Raw genomic sequence first — 23,494 nt, forward strand, 5'->3', positions numbered from 1 at the left:
TGTGCTCTAGGCTATTGACCTGAGCTGTCTGAACAAAAGACATACAAACAACCAACGGGAACAACTTCTATTCCAAAGAAGATGACATAGGTTTATGGCAAGCTCTGAACATTCTGCATATGTTTTGAATCTTAACTTGTAAGAACTGAAGCGTCGTTTTCCGTAGACGTAGGATTACAAAGAAACCAACAACTTCAAACAATTACAAAGAAACAAACAACTTCAAGTTCGCATGAACGTTTGCTACGTTGCGGAACGGGTTGTACTCGACACGTTCCACCAAAACGTGATTGTACATTATTGTACTTTTGATGTACGGTTTGTCCCGTTTTGGTGGGTGAGACGCGGTGTCTTGAAGCGACGAGTGACGTGTTTAACAGTGCAGTGGCCATGCTGACCAGCCAGCAGCTGACAGCGTTCCCCAACCACTCCCAGTTTTTCAAACGATTGTTTAGTGCTACAAAAGCGAACGCAAAAACGTACTGAACGCAGACCAGGAAATGTAGTCATTTGTCTACTGTCAACAGAAATAATTAATCAATCGTTGTCACAACTTGGCTAAGCGCACACATACAAAGGTATTGCTGTGATTGTATTTCGTGTAGGGAATGTACATTTAGTAAAATAGAGTAGCCTAGAATTGACCATAATATAACCCGATCCGATCTGGGGGGATTACCATACAATATGAACACTAGCCGAAACGGTAAAGCGTTTAAACTGTGTAACAATAATCAGCTGTTCCAGACAATGTTACAAATGTAGCAACAGCACTTAGTTTACTGTATCCGCTTATCAGTTGATCATGTGTCTAGAGTTACATTGTAACTTGCTTACTGACTCATTCACGAATGTTGGTACATCAGCAGTTACAGGGTAGCAGCAGCCAGACGTGTGAGAAGCTACGTATAGATAGATAGATGTTGGTCTCCTGTGAAGTTTAGCCTACTCCGTTATAAGGTAAACGTGTAACATATGTTACCAGTTTCAGGGAAGGAACGTTGTTATTCGTTAGAAAAGTGGAGAGTGTGTGTGGATAATCGATTATCGCGTTGTGTTTTGTTATCGTTTGCATTTTTTACGACCCACCAGTGTTTGTCTTCAGCATAGGATATCAAGAAATCTATTGATTGAGCTAAATGTTTTGACTTCTCTATAGCGATATATAGGGCATTGGGTTGCAATTGCTAAATACGTCCCGACAACTACATTTGTGTAAAGGGGAAGTAGCCTACGATATGTCAAACCGTATTTAACTTCGTTCTCTTGTCTGGTGAACTAGACATTAGTCAAACCGGGGAGAACGGTTGTAGCGAGATTATCATTGTTTTTCAAGGCAATGTTTCGATATTGGAAGAATTTATATAGAAAATACACATCGAATAACGACCGAGGTATATGCAACTTTAAGTGAATACTTATGGAGATGTTAATTGAAAGAAACGTATAATCGATTTTTTTTTTACTCCATTTATAGGCGCTAGAATGGACAACGCTGGGTTTTGCAACGAGACCTATGAAAGCCTTCACAACCCGGCTAGCGATGATGAGTTGGTCGATATAGCTGGAGCCACGCTCGATTTCTCCAGCACGGAGGACGTGCCACCTCTAGACCCCGAATACGGCTCAGGTACGCGCCTACACTACCGGGGGAGAGAACTAGACGCTATGAAATGATATTAGGGGAGTCATTGCTGTGTCTGTCTGTGAGTTACAACTGTTTGTATTTTGGGTCTTCTCGAGTGGGGTTAATTCAAGACATGACAGTTGTCTACAGAGACTACTTTGATAAACTATCGCCCTCATGTAGCACAGCTGCATGGTTCTTCATTCAAATCCATGTGTAATCTATCTAATCTCTGACAGTAGCCTAACGCTGCCTGGATACTGGTGATTATTTGATGATGTCACAGCCCCTATTAAGCCTTATTTGAAACGTGTCTTTCTGTGGTCAGGCCAGGGCTCATATCCATAAAGCATCTCACTCCGAATAGGACTGCTGATCAAATTTTCTTGGTCACGTACACATGATTAGAAGATGTTATTGCGAGTGTAGCGAAACGCTAGGATCAGTGGACGGGACGGGGTGTGTACCTAACATAGCAGGCATAAAATAAACTCCTAGAACTAGGTCCCCCACTTTCTGGGCTACGTTCAGTACCTTTTTGCTTTCTGGAACATTCAATTGAAAGGAAACGGTGCTGTACTGAACGGCCAGTTAAAAAATATTAAAAAACGTGGAGAGGTTGGGGAATGGTGTCCACAAATCAGCACTCCTACTCGGAGGCTTTGTGGATAGTACCCATGTGTCTGGTCTGTGGTCAGATTCTAACCCTTTCACCCCACTCATTCACAGAGAAGCTTCTCTCCACTATGTAGTATTGTCTTCTGTCCTCACATGGAATCATTTAGTGTCTTCTGTCCTCACATGCAATCATTTAGTGTCTTGTGTCCTCACATGGAATCATTTAGTGTCTTGTGTCCTCACATGGAATCATTTAGTGTCTTGTGTCCTCACATGAATCATTTAGTGTCTTGTGTCCTCACATGAATCATTTAGTGTCTTGTGTCCTCACATGAATCATTTGGTGTCTTGTGTCCTCACATGAATCATTTGGTGTCTTCTGTCCTCACATGAATCATTTGGTGTCTTCTGTCCTCACATGAATCATTTGGTGTCTTCTGTCCTCACATGGAATCATTTAGTGTCTTCTGTCCTCACATGGAATCATTTAGTGTCTTCTGTCCTTAGTATTTCCAATATATATTCCTAATAACATAATATATTCCTTGCTCTCTGATATGTAAATGGCCAATTTAAACTGCTCTTTAAACCTTCATACTCCTTTGGAATAAATGTTCATCTGCGTAGCCTAGCGACAGCTCCCCTATCACCCGTCTGTTACCGTGGTAATTGTCAGTCAATAATTACACCAGATTACGCTGTTACAAGACCAAGACTAAATGTTGATTTCCACGGGGTCAGGTGAGGGGGAAGGTTGGAGAGAGAGATGGTGAGGGGGACAGAGGCAGACCGATAGAGGGGGAGTTTAATGCAGTACTTTTTCTCTCTCTATTAAACTCAATTCAACATGCCTGATTATTGGCATGACATAAGTATATATTTGTGTTGCCAAAGCAGCATTTTGAACTGTGCGATTTGTGGCCTTCTCATTCATCTAAGCCTGTACAAATCACCCTCCTTCCTTCCTCAGTTCAGCATGACCTCCCCTCTTACGACATCTCTTACTGGAACCTACCCCCTCCCCTACCCTCCCCTTGTTTCTCTGGGATCCTGACTAACACATTGGACTCGTTTCGTTTTAGGGGCTATAGGCTGTTATATCAGGGAAATGTAGTCAATACCATGTGTCTTACTCCTGTCCATTTATAGATCTGTGAACACCGACTGTAAAGGGCCTAGAAAGCAAGGGGCTAGTCTACCAAGAATCAAAATGAAACTGAGCCAGGCAACCACAAGAGCCTCCCCCACGTCTCACTAGTGTCACAGCTCATTGGGTCACACAGCCCATGTCACACAGCAGCCATTACGCAAAACCCCAGCCTTAATCTATTAGAAACTATTTTCTAAGCCCCTCAACCTATCACAGGCTGGTTCCCAAGCCCCTCTCACCAACACACGTTCTATACTATGAGTATGTTTTCCAGAGTAGGGAAGTGTCTCCCAGTTAGTATTAGCCAGAGTGTGGCTGGTGGATTCCCAGTGAGATGGATTGGGAGTCTTGGGGACAGAAAGCGTATGAGAACCTTTTGATGGAAGGGAGTAAGATTAAGGACCCTGTCTTTCAAAGATCATTCGTAAAAATCCAAATAACTTCACAAATCTTCATTGTGCAGTGTCTAAAACACTGTTTCCCATGCTGAATGAATGATCATGCACCCGTGGAACGGCCGTTAAGACACTAACAGCTTACAGACGGTAGGCAATTAAGGTCACAGTTATGAAAAAACTTAGGACTGTAAAGAGGCCTTTCTACTGACTCTTCAAAACACCAAAAGAAAGATGTCCAAGGTCCCTGTTCATCTGCGTGAACGTGCCTTAGACATGCTGCAAGGAGGCATGAGGACTGCAGATGTGACCAGGGCAATAAATTGCAGTGTCTGTACTGTGAGAAGCCTAAGACGGCGCTACAGGGAGACAGGGCGGACAGCTGATTGTCCTCGCAGTGGCAGACACCTGTAAAAACACCTGCACAGGATCGGTACATCTGAATATCACACCTAGGGGACAGGTACAGGATGGCAACAACAACTGCCAGGAACGCACAATCCCTCCATCAGTGCTCAGACTGTCCACAATAGGCTGAGAGAGGCTGGACTGAGGGCTTATAGGCCTGTTGTAAGGCAGGTTCTCACTTGACATCACCGGCAACAATGTCGCCTATGGGCACAAACCCACCAGACAGGACTGGCAAAAAGTGCTCTTCACTGACGAGTCACGGTTTTGTCTGACCAGGGGTGATGGTCAGATTCACGTTTATCGTCGAAGGAATGAGCGTTACACCGAGGCCTGTACTTTGGAGCGGGGTGGAGGTGGAGGGACCGTCATGATCTGGGGCGGTGTGTCACAGCATCATCGGACTGAGCTTGTTGTCATTGCAGGCAATCTCAACGCTGTGCGTTACAGGGAAGACATCCTCTTCCCTCATGTGCTACCCTTCCTGCAGCCTCATCCTGACATGACCCTCCAGCATGACAATGCCACCAGCCATATTGCTCGTTCTGTGCGTGATTCCCTGCAATGCAGGAATGTCAGTGCTCTGCCATGGCCAGCGACGAGCCTGGATCTCAATCCCCCCCCCCAATAAATATCTGGGGACTTGCAGGTGTCTTGGTGGAAGGGTTCAAGTTTGCTGAAAATAAATGCAGATGACAGTGAGAGGACGTTTCTTTTTGTTTTTGCTGAGTTTATTCTTGTTTAGGCCCTTAGCTTTGGCGTCTAGGTCAGTTGGACGCTACTTCTCATTTTTTACTTCCTTGGCTAGTTTCTCGGCTAGTTCCTCTGTTCTACCTGACTGGAGCTTGTAGAAAAGGCAGTTTTATTCTTCAGTCACATGTTTTCCTAAAGTGGACAAATAAGAATTACAGTAGTACGCATGACTTGGGTAGTGTCCCAAATGGAAGCCGACTCCGTGATTCGTGCATTTGGGACACTACCCAAGTCATGCGTACTACTGATCTTGTGCTTTTCAGGTAAAATAACAACCCAATGTTTTTATCCTGGGACAAATTAGCAAGCTAGCTCGCTAAATTGCCATAAATGTTTAATGCATTTCGACCTGTACCCAAATTAATATAGTTTGTTCGGAGTTCGTTTTCATATTTCAACCTGCGTGTCCTGATCGCATCTATAGCATTTATGTCCATATACTTTATGTCCACAAACCTACCGTTTGGTAAACAAATCGAAACGAGGGTGCAACTTTCAGCGGAAAGGTCGGACAAATTCCTAAAAGTTATATTGCTGGTCGTAGAAACATATCAAACTATGTATAGAATCAATCTTTAGGATGTTTTTATCATAAATGTTCAATAATGTTCCAACCGGAGAATTCCATTGTCTGTAGAAAAGCAATGGAACGAGAGCTACCTCTCATGTGAATGCGTGTGACTGAGATCGAGGCTGCTGCCAGTCCTCTGACTCATTCCCCTCTCATAGTAGGCCCCACTTCACAGTAGAAGCCTCGAACAAGTTTCTAAAGACGGTTGACATCTAGTGGAAGCCTTAGGAAGTGCAACAACCAATATCCCACTGTAACTTCAATAGGGTCTGAGTTTAAAAACTACAAACCTCAGATTTCCCACTTCCTGTTTGGATTTTTTTTCTCAGGTTTTTGCCTGCCATATGAGTTATACTCACAAACATCATTCAAACAGTTTTAGAAACTTCAGAGTGTCTTCTATCCAATACTACTAATAATAATATGCATATATTCGCATCTGGGACTGAGTAGGAGGCAGTTCACTCTGGGCATGTCAGTCGCTCTTCATCCAGACGTGAAAATGCTGCCCCTATCAAGGAGTTTCAAGGTGCCACCTCCAACTGGACTTGCAGCGTGTCACAAATAGAACCACGTTTTATTTCAGCGTCGAGCCACGCAGGCGTTCGCCAGCGGTGTTGGTGCAGTGATTGAATAACATTTATTTTACAACGCTCGCACACTGCCTGTGTCGTCTTCATGTTATAGAATAATTGCCTGCAATAGTTGTTTCCGATAATATTTGTCCTCATTACACAACTGCATAATTGTATTTTATTATGTCTTATCAGTCATGGTACATAGATTGCATATTGCTACCATTTACAGTCCATTATCCACCCATCTCGTGTGTGTGTGTGTGTGTGTGTGCGCGCGCTGGAGGTCCGGAGTCCATGTGAGTCACTGTTGCACTGAGTTTTTTTTAGGTTGTTGCAATGAGATGAATTGTTAATTTTTAAACTTCTCTTCTGTCAGCTGATTCAGCACACTGAGCTGATGTTACTGAGGAGCTTTATCACTCAACTCATTGGGGCTGTTTCCCCAAAACACATTTTGTTTTAAGAATGACTTTGAATGGAGAATCTATTGAGGCTCAGTCTGTGCCGGGGAAACAGGCCTGTAGAGTTTCACTTCAAGTTAGAATCATTAACACAAAAAATGTGTTTTATTTTTATTTTTTAAGGTTGTGTGTGTGTGTGTGTTTGCTCATATGTGGTCCTGGACTGAGCTGTGGCTTTCCTATAACCTAGATTTTGGGTTTCAGATCAGCTATTTTAAAACTGTGGGTTGAAGCAGAGGCTGCTGTGATGCAGGTCTTCCGCTGGGTAGCCCTTCATCTGGTGTGTGTGTGTGCAAGCGTGGGATTTAATTTCAGGTACTGTAGGTGCGTCTCTTCCTTCAGCTAACCTCCTGTAAAGCTTGGCCTGCTGTACTGTAGGTGGGTCTCTTCCTTCAGCTAACCTCCTGTAAAGCTTGGCCTGCTGTACTGTAGGTGGGTCTCTTCCTTCAGCTAACCTCCTGTAAAGCTTGGCCTGCTGTACTGTAGGTGTCTCTTCCTTCAGCCACCTCCTGTAAAGCTTGGCCTGCTGTACTGTAGGTGGGTCTCTTCCTTCAGCCACCTCCTGTAAAGCTTGGCCTGCTGTACTGTAGGTGGGTCTCTTCCTTCAGCCACCTCCTGTAAAGCTTGGCCTGCTGTACTGTGTGTCTCTTCCTTCAGCTAACCTCCTGTAAAGCTTGGCCTGCTGTACTGTGTGTCTCTTCCTTCAGCTAACCTCCTGTAAAGCTTGGCCTGCTGTACTGTGTGTCTCTTCCTTTAGCTACTCCTGTAAAGCTTGGCCTGCTGTACTGTAGGTGTCTCTTCCTTCAGCTAACCTCCTGTAAAGCTTGGCCTGCTGTACTGTAGGTGGGTCTCTTCCTTCAGCTAACCTCCTGTAAAGCTTGGCCTGCTGTACTGTAGGTGGGTCTCTTCCTTCAGCTAACCTCCTGTAAAGCTTGGCCTGCTGTACTGTAGGTGTGTCTCTTCCTTCAGCTAACCTCCTGTAAAGCTTGGCCTGCTGTACTGTAGGTGTCTCTTCCTTCAGCCACCTCCTGTAAAGCTTGGCCTGCTGTACTGTAGGTGGGTCTCTTCCTTCAGCCACCTCCTGTAAAGCTTGGCCTGCTGTACTGTAGGTGTGTCTCTTCCTTCAGCCACCTCCTGTAAAGCTTGGCCTGCTGTACTGTAGGTGTGTCTCTTCCTTCAGCCACCTCCTGTAAAGCTTGGCCTGCTGTACTGTAGGTGTGTCTCTTCCTTCAGCTAACCTCCTGTAAAGCTTGGCCTGCTGTACTGTAGGTGTGTCTCTTCCTTCAGCTAACCTCCTGTAAAGCTTGGCCTGCTGTACTGTGTGTCTCTTCCTTCAGCTAACCTCCTGTAAAGCTTGGCCTGCTGTACTGTAGGTGTCTCTTCCTTCAGCTAACCTCCTGTAAAGCTTGGTCTGCTGTACTGTAGGTGTTCTCTTCCTTCAGCTAACCTCCTGTAAAGATGCCAACCAGGCAGGCAGACAGACATACTTTCTCTTCCCTTTAGAAACCAGCCAGGCGTGTCCTGTCATCACCTGAGATAGTTGAACCCCACAGTGACAATAGAACCACAGTGTGTTTCCATCTCCAGGCCCTCACCTCCTCACGTTTCCATAGCTGCAACCTACTTTTCTTCAGTCTCATTGGGATCTGATCATAGATAGGACATGTTTTTGTTCCTCTTTATTACAGTAGAATCAGGTTGTAGATGAGGTATGTTCCAGAAGGTAATACCCATGGACAGTGTTGAGCCCTATGCTTTATACCGTGTCTTCAGAAAGTATTCCGACCCCTTTACTTTCTCCACATTTTTCTTATGTTACAGCTTTATTCTAAAATGGATTAAATAAATGTTTCCCCCCTCTCATCAATCTACACAATACCCCACAATGACATCACAATACCCCACAATGACATCACAATACCCCACAATGACATCACAATACCCCACAATGACATCACAATACCCCACAATGACATCACAATACCCCACAATAACAAAGCGAAGACAGGTTTTTAGAAATGTTTGCAAATGTATTAAAAATAGTAAACATTTACCTCTAGAGAAGACTGTGAGAAACTCCCCAAATACAGGTGTGCCAATAAGACTCCAGGCTGTAATCACTGCCAAAGGTGCTTTAGCAAAGTACTGAGTAAAGGGTCTGAATACTTATGTAAATGTCATATTTCAGTTTAAAATGGTATACATTTGCAAAAAATGTCTACAAACTGTTTTTTTGCTTTGTCATTATGGGGTATTTTAGAATAAGGCTATGTAACAGAATGTGGAAAAAGTCAAGGAGTGAATACTTTCCGAATGTACTGTTGAAAGTAATACAGCCCTGTCTGTCCTCTATAGGTTCATTCCATGGCCTGAATGTTTTGTTTACATTCCTAGACAGGAAGTATATAGACAACACAAAATAGACCGTAAAATAAACATGTGAACACAGTGCATTCAGAAAGTATTCTCATACCCTTTGACTTATTCTATGATAACAAACTGAAAACATGTTTTACAAATTGACTGAAAATGAAAAACATTTCCATAAGTGTTCCCACCCCTGAGTCACTACCTGTTATGATCACCTTTGACAGTGATTACAGCTGTGAATCTTTCTGGGTAAGTCTCTCTCTAAGAGCTTTACATACCTTGAATATAAAATATTTGCATATTATTCTTTAAAAAAACATTTTCTGTGAAGGTGGTTGTTGGTCATTGCTAATCAGCCATGTTCAGGTCTTGCCATAGACTTTATAGCAGATTTAAGTCAACTGTAACTAGGCCACTCAGGAACATTCAATGTTGTCTTGGTAAGCAACTCCAGTGTATATTTGGCCTTCTGGTTTAGGTTATTGTTCTGCTGAAAGGTTAATTTGTCTCCTAGTGTCTGTTGGAAAGCAGATTGAACCAGGTGTTTAGCTCTTTTTTTTTTTAACTGCCTAGTCCTTGTTGATGACAAGCATACCCATGACATGATGCAGCCAACTCCATGCTTGAAAATATGAAGAGTGGTACTCAGGGATGTGTTGGATTTGCCCTAAACATAATGCTTTGTATTCAGGACATAAAGTTAATTTATTTGCAAAATATTTTACTATTTATTATTTATTATTATTACTTTAGTGACTTTTTGCAAAACAGGATGCATGTTTTGGAATATTTTTTATTCTGTACAGGCTTCCTCCTTTTCACTCTAATTTAGGTCAGTATTGTGGAGTAACTACAAGGTTGTTGATCCATCCTCAATTTTCTCCCATCACAGCCATTAAACTCTGTAGCTGTTTTTAAAGTCAACATTGGCCTCATGGTCAAATCCATGAGCAGTTTCCTTCCTCTCCGGCAACTGAGTTAGGAAGGACGCCTGTATCTGTGTAGTGACTGGGTGTATTGATACACCATCCAAAGTGTAATTAATAACTTCACCAGGCTCAAAGGGATATTCAAAATCTGCGTTTGTTTTATTTTTACCTTTCTACCAATAGGTGCTCTTCTTTGCAAGGCATTGGAAAACTGCTCTGGTCTTTGTGGTTGAATCTGTGTTTGAAATCCACTGCCCAACTGAGAGGTACCTTACACTTCTCTATATGTGTGGGGAACAGAGACCACTGCCCTACTGAGGTACCTTACACTTATATGTGTGGGGAACAGAGATGAGGTAGTAATTTAAAATAAATCATGTTAAACACTATTATGGCAAACCGAGTGAGTCCATGCAACTTATTATGTGACTGGTTAAGCACATTAAGTACATTTTTACTCCTGAACGTATTTAGGCTTGTCATAACAAAGGGGTTGAATACGTATTGACACACGTTTCAGCCGTACATTTTGTGTTTAATTTCTAAAAAGACAGTTCCACTTTGACGTTATTATTGTGTGAAGTTGTTGAATCTGTTCTTCAGGCTGTACCACATTAAAAGTCATAGTGTAAATCAAATCAAATCAAATTTATTTATATAGCCCTTCGTACATCAGCTGATATCTCAAAGTGCTGTACAGAAACCCAGCCTAAAACCCCAAACAGCAAGCAATGCAGGTGTAGAAGCACGGGGGCTAGGAAAAACTCCCTAGAAAGGCCAATACCTAGGAAGAAACCTAGAGAGGAACCAGGCTATGTGGGGTGGCCAGTCCTCTTCTGGCTGTGCCGGGTGGAGATTATAACAGAACATGGCCAAGATGTTAAAATGTTCATAAATGACCAGCATGGTCGAATAATAATAAGGCAGAACAGTTGAAACTGGAGCAGCAGCACAGTCAGGTGGAAGTTGAAACTGGAGCAGCAGCATGGCCAGGTGGACTGGGGACAGCAAGGAGTCATCATGTCAGGTAGTCCTGGGGCATGGTCCTAGGGCTCAGGTCCTCCGAGAGAGAGAGAGAGAAAGAAAGAGAAGGAGAGAATTAGAGAACGCACACTTAGATTCACACAGGACACCGAATAGGACAGGAGAAGTACTCCAGATATAACAAACTGACCCCAGCCCCCCGACACAAACTACTGCAGCATAAATACTGGAGGCTGAGACAGGAGGGGTCAGGAGACACTGGTGTACTTTCTGAAGTGCACTAGTTTTGACCCAGAGCCCTATGGGTCCTGGTCAGAAGTAGTGCACTATAAAGGGAATAGGCTGCCATGACTTCCACTCTGTTGACTGACGATGGCGGTGTTGTTTTCAGTGGAGTAACCACTGTGCTTTCACCAGGGACCGTATTGTTTCGCACAACAAGCTGAAATCGGGCTGCATCCTGTGTCACTTCCTGTTGCCGTTAGAGAGATGTTGATTAGAGTTGTTGTTGTGGTTATTGTCGCGGGCGCTAACTCTGTTTCAAATGGCACTCTGTTCTTCAAAAGGGCTGTGGTTTAAAGAGAATCTCCTCGACGCCTCCTCTAAACCCATTGGAGGAGAAGGTCAGAGGGGTGGGACCTCTGGCTTTCTCATCCAATGGGTTTTGAGAAGGTGAGAAGACAGACCGAGGAATTGAGATTGTCCCGTAGGGAATTGGGCACCGTTTGGGACACATCCTCTGCCTGTCTATGGTTTGTGGAGTTTTTGTGTCTTGGGAAATGTGTCTAAGGTCAATCATGTTATTTTAATAATGTAGTATTGTTTTCAAAGACGTTATTGATCTGAGTACAAAACACTATTTTCTAATAATGTTCTTTCACATTTTATTTAGTTGGTAACTGGTTGTGTGTGTTAACAAATCCCTCTCTCCCTCCCTCCAAGGCTACGGTACTACCGGATTCTCTAATGGTATGACCGGTAACGGGGCTGGTAGTAACGGGAAGCTGATGGACCTACTAGACGAGCCGGTACCGGGGGTAGGGACCTACGAAGACTTCAATACCATCGACTGGGTCAGAGAGAAGAGCAAGGACCGCGACCGCCACAGAGAGGTGGGTTCACTCAATTCATCTTTCATTGGTTCCTCACAGCCATCTCCTCAACACTCATTGGACAACTCATTGGACAAGGAAGCCCAAGGCCCCTCCCCTCTGACCTTTTTTTTATTACATTTTACCAGGTTAGTCTCACTGAGATTAAAATCTATTTTACAATAGATACCTGGCCAATATAGCAGCACTCGAAGTGTGACACATTTACAACACAAAACTGTTTTAAGGACATTAATTTCATTGAGCAGGCGAGATGCTTTGGGACGGTGTGGTGCATCTAGGTGAAGACATTGACCCCCCCCCCCCCCCCCCCCCTTCATTGACCACCGTAGTATTAACCCTCGCTATGAACTCATCCGAAGAGACAAGCGTCTGTAATTTAATGTCCCTTTGTAGCTTCTTCCAGCTCGACACGGGCCTTCGACACAGTCAACAAAACACGCAGATAGTTGTCATTTGTCCACTGGATAATATAGGTTAAATGGGATCTGTCTCATCAGTATGGCATTAGGAATGAAAATGTACCAATGACTTTGTCTCCTAAGAGCTAAGGAAGGCCGGCCTGTGTCGTGTTGCCATGGTCACTACAGTAACCGTAGCTGACCTTAGAGGAAATAAGGGTGATGGCCTAATCTACAAGGCCTTTGCATAAGAGGAAAAATGAAAACTGACTCCCTCTCTTCTCCAGATCACCAGTAAGAGTGAGCAGTCTACCTGGGCCCTGCTCCACAGCATCAGTGATGCCTTCTCTGGCTGGCTCCTCATGCTGCTCATAGGACTCTTGTCAGGTGTGTGTGACTCTCTCATCGTCCTATCACTCTTCTACAGTAGAATATTCCTCTTTGTTCCACTCTCTTTCTCAAACTCTATCCCCTCTTTCATCTCCTTCTCTTTTTCTTTATTCCCTCTCGCTCTCCTCTGTCCTCGCTCTCTCCGCTCTGTCCTCGCGCGCTCTCTCTGTCCTCGCGCGCTCTCTCTGTCCTCGCGCGCTCTCTCTGTCCTCGCTCTCTCCTCTCTGTCCTCGCTCTCTCCTCTCTGTCCTCGCTCTCTCCTCTCTGTCCTCGCTCTCTCCTCTCTGTCCTCGCTCTCTCCTCTCTGTCCTCGCTCTCTCCTCTCTGTCCTCGCTCTCTCCTCTCTGTCCTCGCTCTCTCCTCTCTGTCCTCGCTCTCTCCTCTCTGTCCTCGCTCTCTCCTCTCTGTCCTCGCTCTCTCCTCTCTGTCCTCGCGCTCTCTCCTCTCTGTCCTCGCGCTCTCTCCTCTCTGTCCTCGCGCTCTCTCCTCTCTGTCCTCGCGCTCTGTCCTCGCGCTCTGTCCTCGCGCTCTGTCCTCGCGCTCTGTCCTCGCGCTCTCTCTCCTCTCTGTCCTCGCGCTCTCTCTCCTCTCTGTCCTCGCTCTCTCTCTCCTCTCTGTCCTCGCTCTCTCTGTCCTCGCTCTCTCCTCTGTCCTCGCTCTCTCCGCTCTGTCCTCGCGCTCTGTCCTCGCTCTGTCCTCGCTCTGTCCTCGCGCTCTCTCTCCTCTCTCTGTCCTCGCGCTCTCTCTCCTCTCTCTGTCCTCCCTCTCTCCTCTCTCCAGGTGCTCTAGCAGGCTGTATAGACATCTCAGCTCACTGGTTAACAGACCTGAAGGAGGGTGTGTGTCTGTCTGGCTTCTGGTTCAACCATGAACACTGCTGCTGGGGCTCTAACCAAACCACCTTTCAAGAGAGGGACAAGTGTCCACAGTGGCAGAGCTGGGCTGAACTGCTGGGTGGTAGCTCAGAGGTGAGGAGGGGGAGGGGTGTGTGTAAGCATTTGTCGATCATTGAAAAATAACAATATTTGAGTTTCTACTTTTTTTGTGATGCCATTCACAATGGCTTAGTGAATTTTCAGTTGTGTGTGAGCTCCCTCTGGTGGTTGAGACACCTTACCTGGTGTCTACTCACCATGACCAGATTACAGTACTGTTCAACCCTGTCATTCCTCTGTGTGTCCTGTAGGGGGCGGCAGTGTACATAGTCAACTACCTGATGCTCTGTTTTCTACTGTATCTATACCTAACCCTGTCTTTCCTCTGTGTGTCCTGTAGGGGGCAGCAGCGTACATAGTCAACTACTTGATGTTCATGTTGTGCGCTCTACTGTTCTCCTTCCTGGCTGTCATTCTGGTCCGGGCCTTCGCACCTTACGCCTGTGGATCAGGAATACCAGAGGTGAACACAGACAGACACATTCAGCCTTTAGCTCAGTGGGCTAACTAACACAGTTTTGGTTCAGACAGACAGACAGACAGACACACAGACAGACACACACACAGACAGAGACACAGACAGACACACAGACAGACACACAGACAGACAGACAGACAGACAGACACAGACAGACACACAGACAGACACAAACAGACAGACACAAACAGACAGACAGACAGACAGACAGAGACTCAGACAGGCAGACAGACAGAGACACAGACAGAGACACAGACAGAGACACAGACAGACAGAGACACAGACAGAGACACAGACAGAGACACAGACAGAGACACAGACAGAGACACAGACAGAGACACAGACAGAGACACAGACAGAGACACAGACAGAGACACAGACAGAGACACAGACAGAGACACACACACACACACAGACAGAGACACACACAGACAGAGACACACACAGACAGAGACACACACAGACAGAGACACACACAGACAGAGACACACACAGACAGAGACACACACAGACAGAGACACACACAGACAGAGACACACACAGACAGAGACACACACAGACAGAGACACACACAGACAGAGACACACACAGACAGAGACACACACAGACAGAGACACACACAGACAGAGACACACACAGACAGAGACACACACAGACAGAGACACACACAGACAGAGACACACACAGACAGAGACACACACAGACAGAGACACACACAGACAGAGACACACACAGACAGAGACACACACAGACAGAGACACACACAGACAGAGACACACACAGACAGAGACACACACAGACAGAGACACACACAGACAGAGACACACACAGACAGAGACACACACAGAGACACAGACAGACAGACAGACAGACAGACAGACAGACAGACAGACAGACAGACACTGTCAGATATGACAAAAGTGTTACAAAAGACTGGAGCTGTTTTTCTGAAAGAATATTTGTTTGTCTCTCCTGGCCTTTTTCAGTCTCATTGAAGTGCGTCCAATTCTATTGAACCTTTTAGAAACTCAGACCCAGTTTTACTTCCGTAAACAAACCCAGAGCGCTAAGATGGCTCAAGGAGATATTTCAGAAAAATACAAAAACATATTAAAAACAATTGGGATGTGTGATTTTACATCACTTAAAGCACAATGACACGTAACAGCCCTTTTGAAGTGACTAATACCTCACCAAAAAAATCCATATTTCTCTTTGAAAACATACTCTGACATATCAACATGAACATTTTGCTTTGAATTTCAGAAACTCACTTATTTATTTTTTTGTACAATTTTTTGAAATGTAATCACTACCAGGTGTTTAAAGCCATACCGTGATCGCCCTTGTCTGTATTTTTGAGAAAATGGCATCCTTATCCTCTGTAAAAATTCACTAGGACACTGGAATCGAGTGCCGTTTGGGATGCGGCCAGTTTGTTTTGGAGTGAAGACCATATCTGTGTTATTGGGGTTGTCACTGACCTCTTGTCCTTCGAAATTGGGCTAAAACACGTTCAGTTGTAGCCACAACTACTGACACACACACACACACACACACACTAGCATCATGACGCTGGCAGACACACTGTCCATTAATATGTTTGGCTCACTCATAGAATCAGATCTGTTCCTTGTTTTTTTGGTGGCAGAACACACACACACACACACTCATTTACAGCAAACAAACACACACATACAAACACACACACACACACACACACAACGTGTCAAAAAACGACTGCATTTTTATTTCCCTCGTGATATTGGGACAAATGTCACCAAAGCAAAACAATGAATCCCTTCATGATTTGTAATGGGGAGATGTACAACGAATCCAGGCTGTATCACAACCGGCTGTGATTGGGTGTCCCATAGGGCGGCGCACAATTGGCCCAGCGTCGGCCGGGTTTGGCCTGGGTGGGCCGTCATTGTAAATAAGAATTTGTTCTTTAACTGACTCACCTAGTTAAATAAATGTTACCACTTTTTTATTTATTTTATGTCTCAAATTGCACCCCATTGCACCCCGTTCCCTATTTATCTGGTCACATATAGGGCACTGTATAATGAATAGGGTGCTATGTGGGACACAGACCCTGTAGGAGAAAGAGACGGTCCCATTGGGAGTTGACTGACATCTCAAACTGAGGTAACAGCAGTGTGAAAGCCTGTCAAAGGTCCCACATTCAAGAGAGATGTTTTAAAACCCATTATTGACACATTGGTACTGTTTTGCAACAACCACACCATTTTGAAACTAGATGACCACATGTTCTTCTCGCTCGGAGTGATCAAGTTAGCTTATCTTTGTTCTGCAAACTGTCTGGTTGAGTTTTTGTTCGTTTGGGTTTTTCACTTAGTTTTCTAGCGTTTTAAACCCAACCAACTGAAACAAGGATCGACCACCTGAATGTGACCAATCATAAACTTGTTTTCATATTTCGTTGAAAAATGATTTGCTACAGCGTGCCCTAATGAACTTGAACCAAATGTCTTTGCTTCCTTGCTTCTACAGAAGCCTCAGTTGGTTTTCTCCATGACCTCCAGACCCTAACCCCTTCTCCCCTCTCGTGTCTCCCCAGATAAAGACCATCCTCTCTGGGTTCATCATTAGAGGCTACCTGGGGAAATGGACCCTAATCATCAAGACAATTACCCTGGTCCTGGCTGTCTCTTCTGGTACTGCTCTCACACTCCCGCTTTCTCTCCCGCTTTCTCTCCCGCTTTCTCTCTCGCTTTCTCTCTCGCTTTCTCTCTCGCTTTCTCTCTCGCTTTCTCTCTCGCTTTCTCTCTCGTGCTTTCTCTCTCGTGCTTTCTCTCTCGTGCTTTCTCTCTCGTGCTTTCTCTCTCGTGCTTTCTCTCTCGTGCTTTCTCTCTCGTGCTTTCTCTCTCTCTTTCTCTCTCGCTTTCTCTGTCGCTTTCTCTGTCGCTTTCTCTCTGTCGCTTTCTCTCTCGCTTTCTCTCTGTCGCTTTCTCTGTCGTTCTGTCGCTCTCTCTCGCGTTCTCTGTCGCTCTCTCTCGCGTTCTCTGTCGCTCTCTCTCGCGTTCTCTGTCGCTCTCTCGCTTTCTCTGTCGCTCTCTCGCTTTCTCTGTCGCTCTCTCGCTTTCTCTGTCGCTCTCTCGCTTTCTCTGTCGCTCTCTCGCTTTCTCTGTCGATCTGTCGCTCTGTCGCTCTCTGTCGCTCTCTGTCGCGCTCTCTCGCTCTGTCGCGCTCTCTCGCTCTCTCTCTCTGTCGCTTTCTCTCTCTCTCTGTCGCGCTCTCTCGCTCTCTCTCTCTGTCGCTCTCTGTCGCGCTCTCTCTCACTGTCTCGCTCTCTCTCTCTGTCGCGCTCTCTCGCTCTCTCTCTCTGTCGCGCTCTCTCGCTCTCTCTCTGTCGCGCTCTCTCGCTCTCTCTCTCTGTCGTGCTCTCTCGCTCTCTCTCTCTGTCGCTCTCTCTCTCTGTCGCTCTCTCTCTCTGTCGCTTTCTCTCTCGCTCTCTCTCTCTGTGGCTTGCTCTCTCTCTGTCGCTTTCTCTCTCGCTCTCTCTCTCTGTCGCTTTCTCTCTCGCTCTCTCGCTCTCTCTCTGTCGCTTTCTCTCTCGCTCTCTCGCTCTCTCTGTCGCTTTCTCTCTCGCTCTCTCTCGCTCTCTCTGTCGCTCTTTCTGTCGCTTTCTCTCTCTCTCTCTCGCTCTCTCTCGCGCTTTCTCTATCTCTCTCTCTCGCTCTCTCTCTCGCGCTTTCTCTATCTCTCTCTCTGTCGCTCTCTCTCGCTCTGTCGCTCTCTCTCGCTCTGTCGCTCTCTCTCGCTCTGTCGCTCTCTCTCGCTCTGTCGCTCTCTCTCGCTCTGTCGCTCTCTGTCGCTCTCTGTCGCTCTCTGTCGCTCTCTCGCTCTGTCGCTTTCTCTCTCGCTCTGTCGCTCTCTCTGTCGCTTTCTCTCGCTCTCTGTCGCTCTCTCTGTCGCTTTCTCTCTCGCTCTCTCTCTCTGTCGCTTTCTCTCTCGCTCTCTCTCTCTGTCGCTCTCTCTCGCTCTCTCTCTGTCGCTTTCTCTCTCGCTCTCTCTCTCTGTCGCTCTCTCTCTCTGTCGCTTTCTCTCTCGCTCTCTCTCTCTGTCGCTTTCTCTCTCTCTGTCGCTTTCTCTCTCGCTCTCTCTGTCGCTCTTTCTGTCGCTTTCTCTATCTCTCTCTCTCTCGCTCTCTCTCTCGCGCTTTCTCTATCTCTCTCTCTCTCGCTCTCTCTCTCTCGCTTTCTCTATCTCTCTCTCTCGCTCTCTCTCTCTCGCTTTCTCTATCTCTCTCTCTCGCTCTCTCTCTCGCGCTTTCTCTATCTCTCTCTCTCGCTCTCTCTCTCGCGCTTTCTCTATCTCTCTCTCTCGCTCTCTCTCTCGCGCTTTCTCTATCTCTCTCTCTCGCTCTCTCTCTCGCGCTTTCTCTATCTCTCTCTCTCGCTCTCTCTCTCGCGCTTTCTCTATCTCTCTCTCTCGCTCTCTCTCGCGCTTTCTCTATCTCTCTCTCTCGCTCTCTCTCGCGCTTTCTCTATCTCTCTCTCTCGCTCTCTCTCGCGCTTTCTCTATCTCTCTCTCTCGCTCTCTCTCGCGCTTTCTCTATCTCTCTCTCTCTCTCGCGCTTTCTCTATCTCTCGCTCTCGCTCTCTCTCTCGCGCTTTCTCTATCTCTCTCTCTGTCGCTCTCTGTCGCTCTGTCGCTCTCTCTCGCTCTGTCGCTCTCTCTCGCTCTCTCTCGCTCTGTCGCTCTCTCTCGCTCTGTCGCTCTCTCTCGCTCTGTCGCTCTCTCTCGCTCTGTCGCTCTCTCTCGCTCTGTCGCTCTCTCTCGCTCTGTCGCTCTCTCTCGCTCTGTCGCTCTCTCTCGCTCTGTCGCTCTCTCTCGCTCTGTCGCTCTCTCTCGCTCTGTCGCGCTGTCGTGCTCTCTCTCTCTGTCGCTTTCTCTCTCGCTCTCTCTCTGTCGCTTTCTCTCTCGCTCTCGCTCTCTGTCGCTTTCTCTCTCGCTCTCTCTCTGTCGCTTTCTCTCTCGCTCTCTCTCTCTGTCGCTTTCTCTCTCGCTCTCTCTCTCTGTCGCTTTCTCTCTCGCTCTCTCTCTCTGTCGCTTTCTCTCTCGCTCTCTCTCTCTGTCGCTTTCTCTCTCGCTCTCTCTCTCTGTCGCTTTCTCTGTCGCTTTCTCTCTCGCTCTCTCTCTCTGTCGCTTTCTCTCGCTCTCGCTCTCTGTCGCTTTCTCTCTCGCTCTCTGTCGCTTTCTCTCTCGCTCTCTGTCGCTTTCTCTCTCGCTCTCTGTCGCTTTCTCTCTCGCTCTCTGTCGCTTTCTCTCTCGCTCTCTGTCGCTTTCTCTCTCGCTCTGTCGCTTTCTCTCTCGCTCTCTGTCGCTTTCTCTCTCGCTCTCTGTCGCTTTCTCTCTCGCTCTCTGTCGCTTTCTCTCTCGCTCTCTGCGCTTTCTCTCTCGCTCTCTGTCGCTTTCTCTCTCGCTCTCTGTCGCTTTCTCTCTCGCTCTCTGTCGCTTTCTCTCTCGCTCTCTGTCGCTTTCTCTCTCGCTCTCTGTCGCTTTCTCTCTCGCTCTCTGTCGCTTTCTCTCTCGCTCTCTGTCGCTTTCTCTCTCGCTCTCTGTCGCTTTCTCTCTCGCTCTCTGTCGCTTTCTCTCTCGCTCTCTGTCGCTTTCTCTCTCGCTCTCTGTCGCTTTCTCTCTCTCTGTCGCTTTCTCTCTCGCTCTCTGTCGCTTTCTCTCTCGCTCTGTCGCTTTCTCTCTCGCTCTCGCGCTTTCTCTCTCTCTCTCGCGCTTTCTCTCTCTCTCTCGCGCTTTCTCTATCTCTATCTCTCTCTCGCGCTTTCTCTCTCTCTCTCGCGCTTTCTCTATCTCTCTCTCTCTCTGTCGCTTTCTCTCTCGCTCTCTCTCTCTGTCGCTTTCTCTCTCTCTCTCGCGCTTTCTCTCTCTCTCTCGCGCTTTCTCTCTCTCTCTCGCGCTTTCTCTCTCTCTCTCTCTCGCGCTTTCTCTATCTCTCTCGCGCTTTCTCTCTCTCTCTCGCGCTTTCTCTATCTCTCTCTCTCTCTCGCGCTTTCTCTCTCTCTCTCTCTCTCTCGCTTTCTCTCTCGCTCTCTCTCGCTCTCTCTCTCGCGCTTTCTCTCTCTGTCGCTCTTTCTCTATCTCTCTCTCTGTCGCTCTCTCTGTCGCACTCTCGCTCTCTCTGTCGCACTCTCGCTCTCTCTGTCGCACTCTCGCTCTCTCTGTCGCTCTCTCTCGCTCTGTCGCTCTCTCTCGCTCTGTCGCTCTCTCTCGCTCTGTCGCGCTCTCTCGCTCTGTCGCTCTCTCGCTTTCTCTCTCGCTTTCTCTCTCGCTCTCTCTCTCGCTCTCTCTCTGTCGCTCTCTCTGTCGCTCTCTCTGTCGCTCTCTCTGTCGCTCTCTCTGTCGCTTTCTCTGTCGCTCTGTCGCATTCTCTGTCGCTCTGTCGCTTTCTCTGTCGCTCTGTCGCATTCTCTGTCGCTCTGTCGCGCTCTCTGTCGCTTTCTCTCGCTCTCTGTCGCTTTCTCTCGCTCTCTGTCGCTTTCTCTGTCGCTCTCTGTCGCGCTCTGTCGCTCTGTCGCGCTCTCTGTCGCTTTGTCTGTCGCTCTGTCGCTTTCTCTGTCGCTCTGTCGCTTTCTCTGTCGCTCTGTCGCTTTCTCTGTCGCTCTGTCGCGCTCTCTGTCGCTTTCTCTCGCTCTCTGTCGCTCTCTCTGTCGCTTTCTCTCGCTCTCTGTCGCTCTCGCTTTCTCTCTCTGTCGCGCTCTCTGTCGCTCTCTCTGTCGCTTTCTCTCGCTCTCTGTCGCTCTCTCTGTCGCTTTCTCTCGCTCTCTGTCGCTCTCTCTGTCGCTTTCTCTCGCTCTCTGTCGCTCTCTGTCGCTCTCGCTTTCTCTCTGTCGCTTTCTCTCGCTCTCTGTCGCTCTCTGTCGCTCTCGCTTTCTCTCGCTCTCTGTCGCTCTCTGTCGCTCTCGCTTTCTCTCTCTGTCGCTTTCTCTGTCGCTCTCGCTTTCTCTGTCGCTCTGTCGCTTTCTCTGTCGCTCTGTCGCGCTCTCTGTCGCGCTCTCTGTCGCGCTCTCTGTCGCGCTCTCTGTCGCGCTCTCTGTCGCGCTCTCTGTCGCGCTCTCTGTCGCGCTCTCTGTCGCGCTCTCTGTCCTGTCGCGCTCTCTGTCGCCTCTCTGTCGCGCTCTCTGTCGCTTTCTCTCGCTTTCTCTGTCGCTTTCTCTGTCGCTTTCTCTGTCGCTTTCTCTCGCTTTCTCTCGCTCTCTGTCGCTCTCTGTCGCTCTCGCTTTCTCTCTCTGTCGCGCTCTCTGTCGCTCTCTGTCGCGCTCTCTGTCGCTCTCTCTGTCGCTCTCTGTCGCTTTCTCTCGCTCTCTGTCGCTCTCTCTGTCGCTTTCTCTCGCTCTCTGTCGCTCTCTGTCGCTCTCGCTTTCTCTCTCTGTCGCTTTCTCTGTCGCTCTCGCTTTCTCTGTCGCTCTCGCTTTCTCTGTCGCTCTCGCTTTCTCTGTCGCTCTCGCTTTCTCTGTCGCTCTCGCTTTCTCTGTCGCTCTCGCTTTCTCTGTCGCTCTCGCTTTCTCTGTCGCTCTCGCGCTCTCTGTCGCTCTCTCTTGTCGCTTTCTCTGTCGCTCTGGTCGCATTCTCTGTCGCTCTGTCGCTTTCTCTGTCGCTCTGTCGCATTCTCTGTCGCTCTGTCGCGCTCTCTGTCGCTTTCTCTCGCTCTCTGTCGCTTTTCTCTGTCGCTTTCTCTGTCGCTTTCTCTGTCGCTCTCTGTCGCGCTCTGTCGCTCTGTCGCGCTCTCTGTCGCTTTGTCCTGTCGCTCTGTCGCTTTCTCTGTCGCTCTGTCGCTTTCTCTGTCGCTCTGTCGCTTTCTCTGTCGCTCTGTCGCGCTCTCTGTCGCTTTCTCTCGCTCTCTGTCGCTCTCTCTGTCGCTTTCTCTCGCTTTCTCTCGCTCTCTGTCGCTCTCTGTCGCTCTCGCTTTCTCTCTCTGTCGCGCTCTCTGTCGCTCTCTCTGTCGCTTTCTCTCGCTCTCTGTCGCTCTCTCTGTCGCTTTCTCTCGCTCTCTGTCGCTCTCTCTGTCGCTTTCTCTCGCTCTCTGTCGCTCTCTGTCGCTCTCGCTTTCTCTCTGTCGCTTTCTCTCGCTCTCTGTCGCTCTCTGTCGCTCGCTTTCTCTCTCTGTCGCTTTCTCTGTCGCTCTCGCTTTCTCTGTCGCTTTCTCTGTCGCTTTCTCTGTCGCGCTCTCTGTCGCGCTCTCTGTCGCGCTCTCTGTCGCGCTCTCTGTCGCGCTCTCTGTCGCGCTCTCTGTCGCGCTCTCTGTCGCGCTCTCTGTCGCGCTCTCTGTCGCGCTCTCTGTCGCGCTCTCTGTCGCGCTCTCTGTCGCGCTCTCTGTCGCTTTCTCTCGCTCTCTGTCGCTTTCTCTCGCTCTCTGTCGCTTTCTCTCGCTCTCTGTCGCTTTCTCTGTCGCTTTCTCTGTCGCTTTCTCTGTCGCTTTCTCTCGCTTTCTCTCGCTCTCTGTCGCTCTCTGTCGCTCTCGCTTTCTCTCTCTGTCGCTTTCTCTGTCGCTCTCTCTCTCTCTGTCGCTTTCTCTGTCGCTCTCGCTTTCTCTGTCGCTCTCGCTTTCTCTGTCGCTCTCGCTTTCTCTGTCGCTCTCGCTTTCTCTGTCGCTCTCGCTTTCTCTGTCGCTCTCGCTTTCTCTGTCGCTCTCGCTTTCTCTGTCGCTCTCGCTTTCTCTGTCGCTCTCGCTTTCTCTGTCGCTCTCGCTTTCTCTGTCGCTGTCGCGCTCTCTGTCGCGCTCTCTGTCGCTCTCTCTGTCGCTCTCTCTGTCGCTCTCTCGCTCTCTCTGTCGCTCTCTCGCTCTCTCTGTCGCTCTCTCGCTCTCTCTGTCGCTCTCTCGCTCTCTCTGTCGCTCTCTCGCTCTCTCTCGCTCTGTCGCTTTCTCTCGCTCTCTCGCTCTCTCTCGCTCTGTCGCTTTCTCTCGCTCTGTCGCTTTCTCTCGCTCTGTCGCTCTCTCTCGCTCTGTCGCTCTCTCTCGCTCTGTCGCTCTCTCTCGCTCTGTCGCTCTCTCTCGCTCTGTCGCTCTCTCTCGCTCTGTCGCGCTCTGTCGCTCTCTCGCTTTCTCTCGCTTTCTCTCTCGCGCTCTCTGTCGCTCTCTCTGTCGCTCTCTGTCGCTTTCTCTGTCGCTCTCGCTTTCTCTGTCGCTTTCTCTGTCGCTCTGTCGCTCTCTCTGTCGCGCTCTCTGTCGCGCTCTCTGTCGCTCTCTCTGTCGCTCTCTGTCGCTTTCTCTCGCTCTCTGTCGCTCTCTGTCGCTTTCTCTCGCTCTCTGTCGCTCTCGCTTTCTCTGTCGCTCTGTCGCTTTCTCTGT

The 23,494-nt window shown here is 48.0% G+C and overlaps 1 protein-coding gene across 4 annotated transcripts in view; it reads left to right on the forward strand.

The window, feature by feature from the left end:
- The first annotated feature begins 452 nt into the window (after window positions 1-452).
- LOC109882781 (H(+)/Cl(-) exchange transporter 5) overlaps window positions 453-23,494 on the forward strand; it is a 39,618-nt gene continuing 16,576 nt past the window's right edge. The window contains exons 1-7 of one of the 4 annotated variants that reach the window (XM_031791776.1): window positions 453-578; window positions 1,478-1,630; window positions 11,787-11,956; window positions 12,645-12,744; window positions 13,528-13,715; window positions 14,023-14,145; window positions 16,745-16,841. In XM_031791776.1, the coding sequence (XP_031647636.1) occupies window positions 1,486-1,630; window positions 11,787-11,956; window positions 12,645-12,744; window positions 13,528-13,715; window positions 14,023-14,145; window positions 16,745-16,841 (823 nt within the window). In that variant the 5' untranslated portion in view covers window positions 453-578; window positions 1,478-1,485. Of the gene's footprint in view, window positions 579-828; window positions 961-1,029; window positions 1,395-1,477; window positions 1,631-11,786; window positions 11,957-12,644; window positions 12,745-13,527; window positions 13,716-14,022; window positions 14,146-16,744; window positions 16,842-23,494 lie in introns of those variants that run through there. The other 3 variants (XM_031791775.1, XR_004203354.1, XM_031791774.1) reach the window with 3 other exon arrangements.

Source organism: Oncorhynchus kisutch, linkage group LG16 (genome assembly GCF_002021735.2).
Source record: "Oncorhynchus kisutch isolate 150728-3 linkage group LG16, Okis_V2, whole genome shotgun sequence".
Taxonomy (NCBI): domain Eukaryota; kingdom Metazoa; phylum Chordata; class Actinopteri; order Salmoniformes; family Salmonidae; genus Oncorhynchus; species Oncorhynchus kisutch.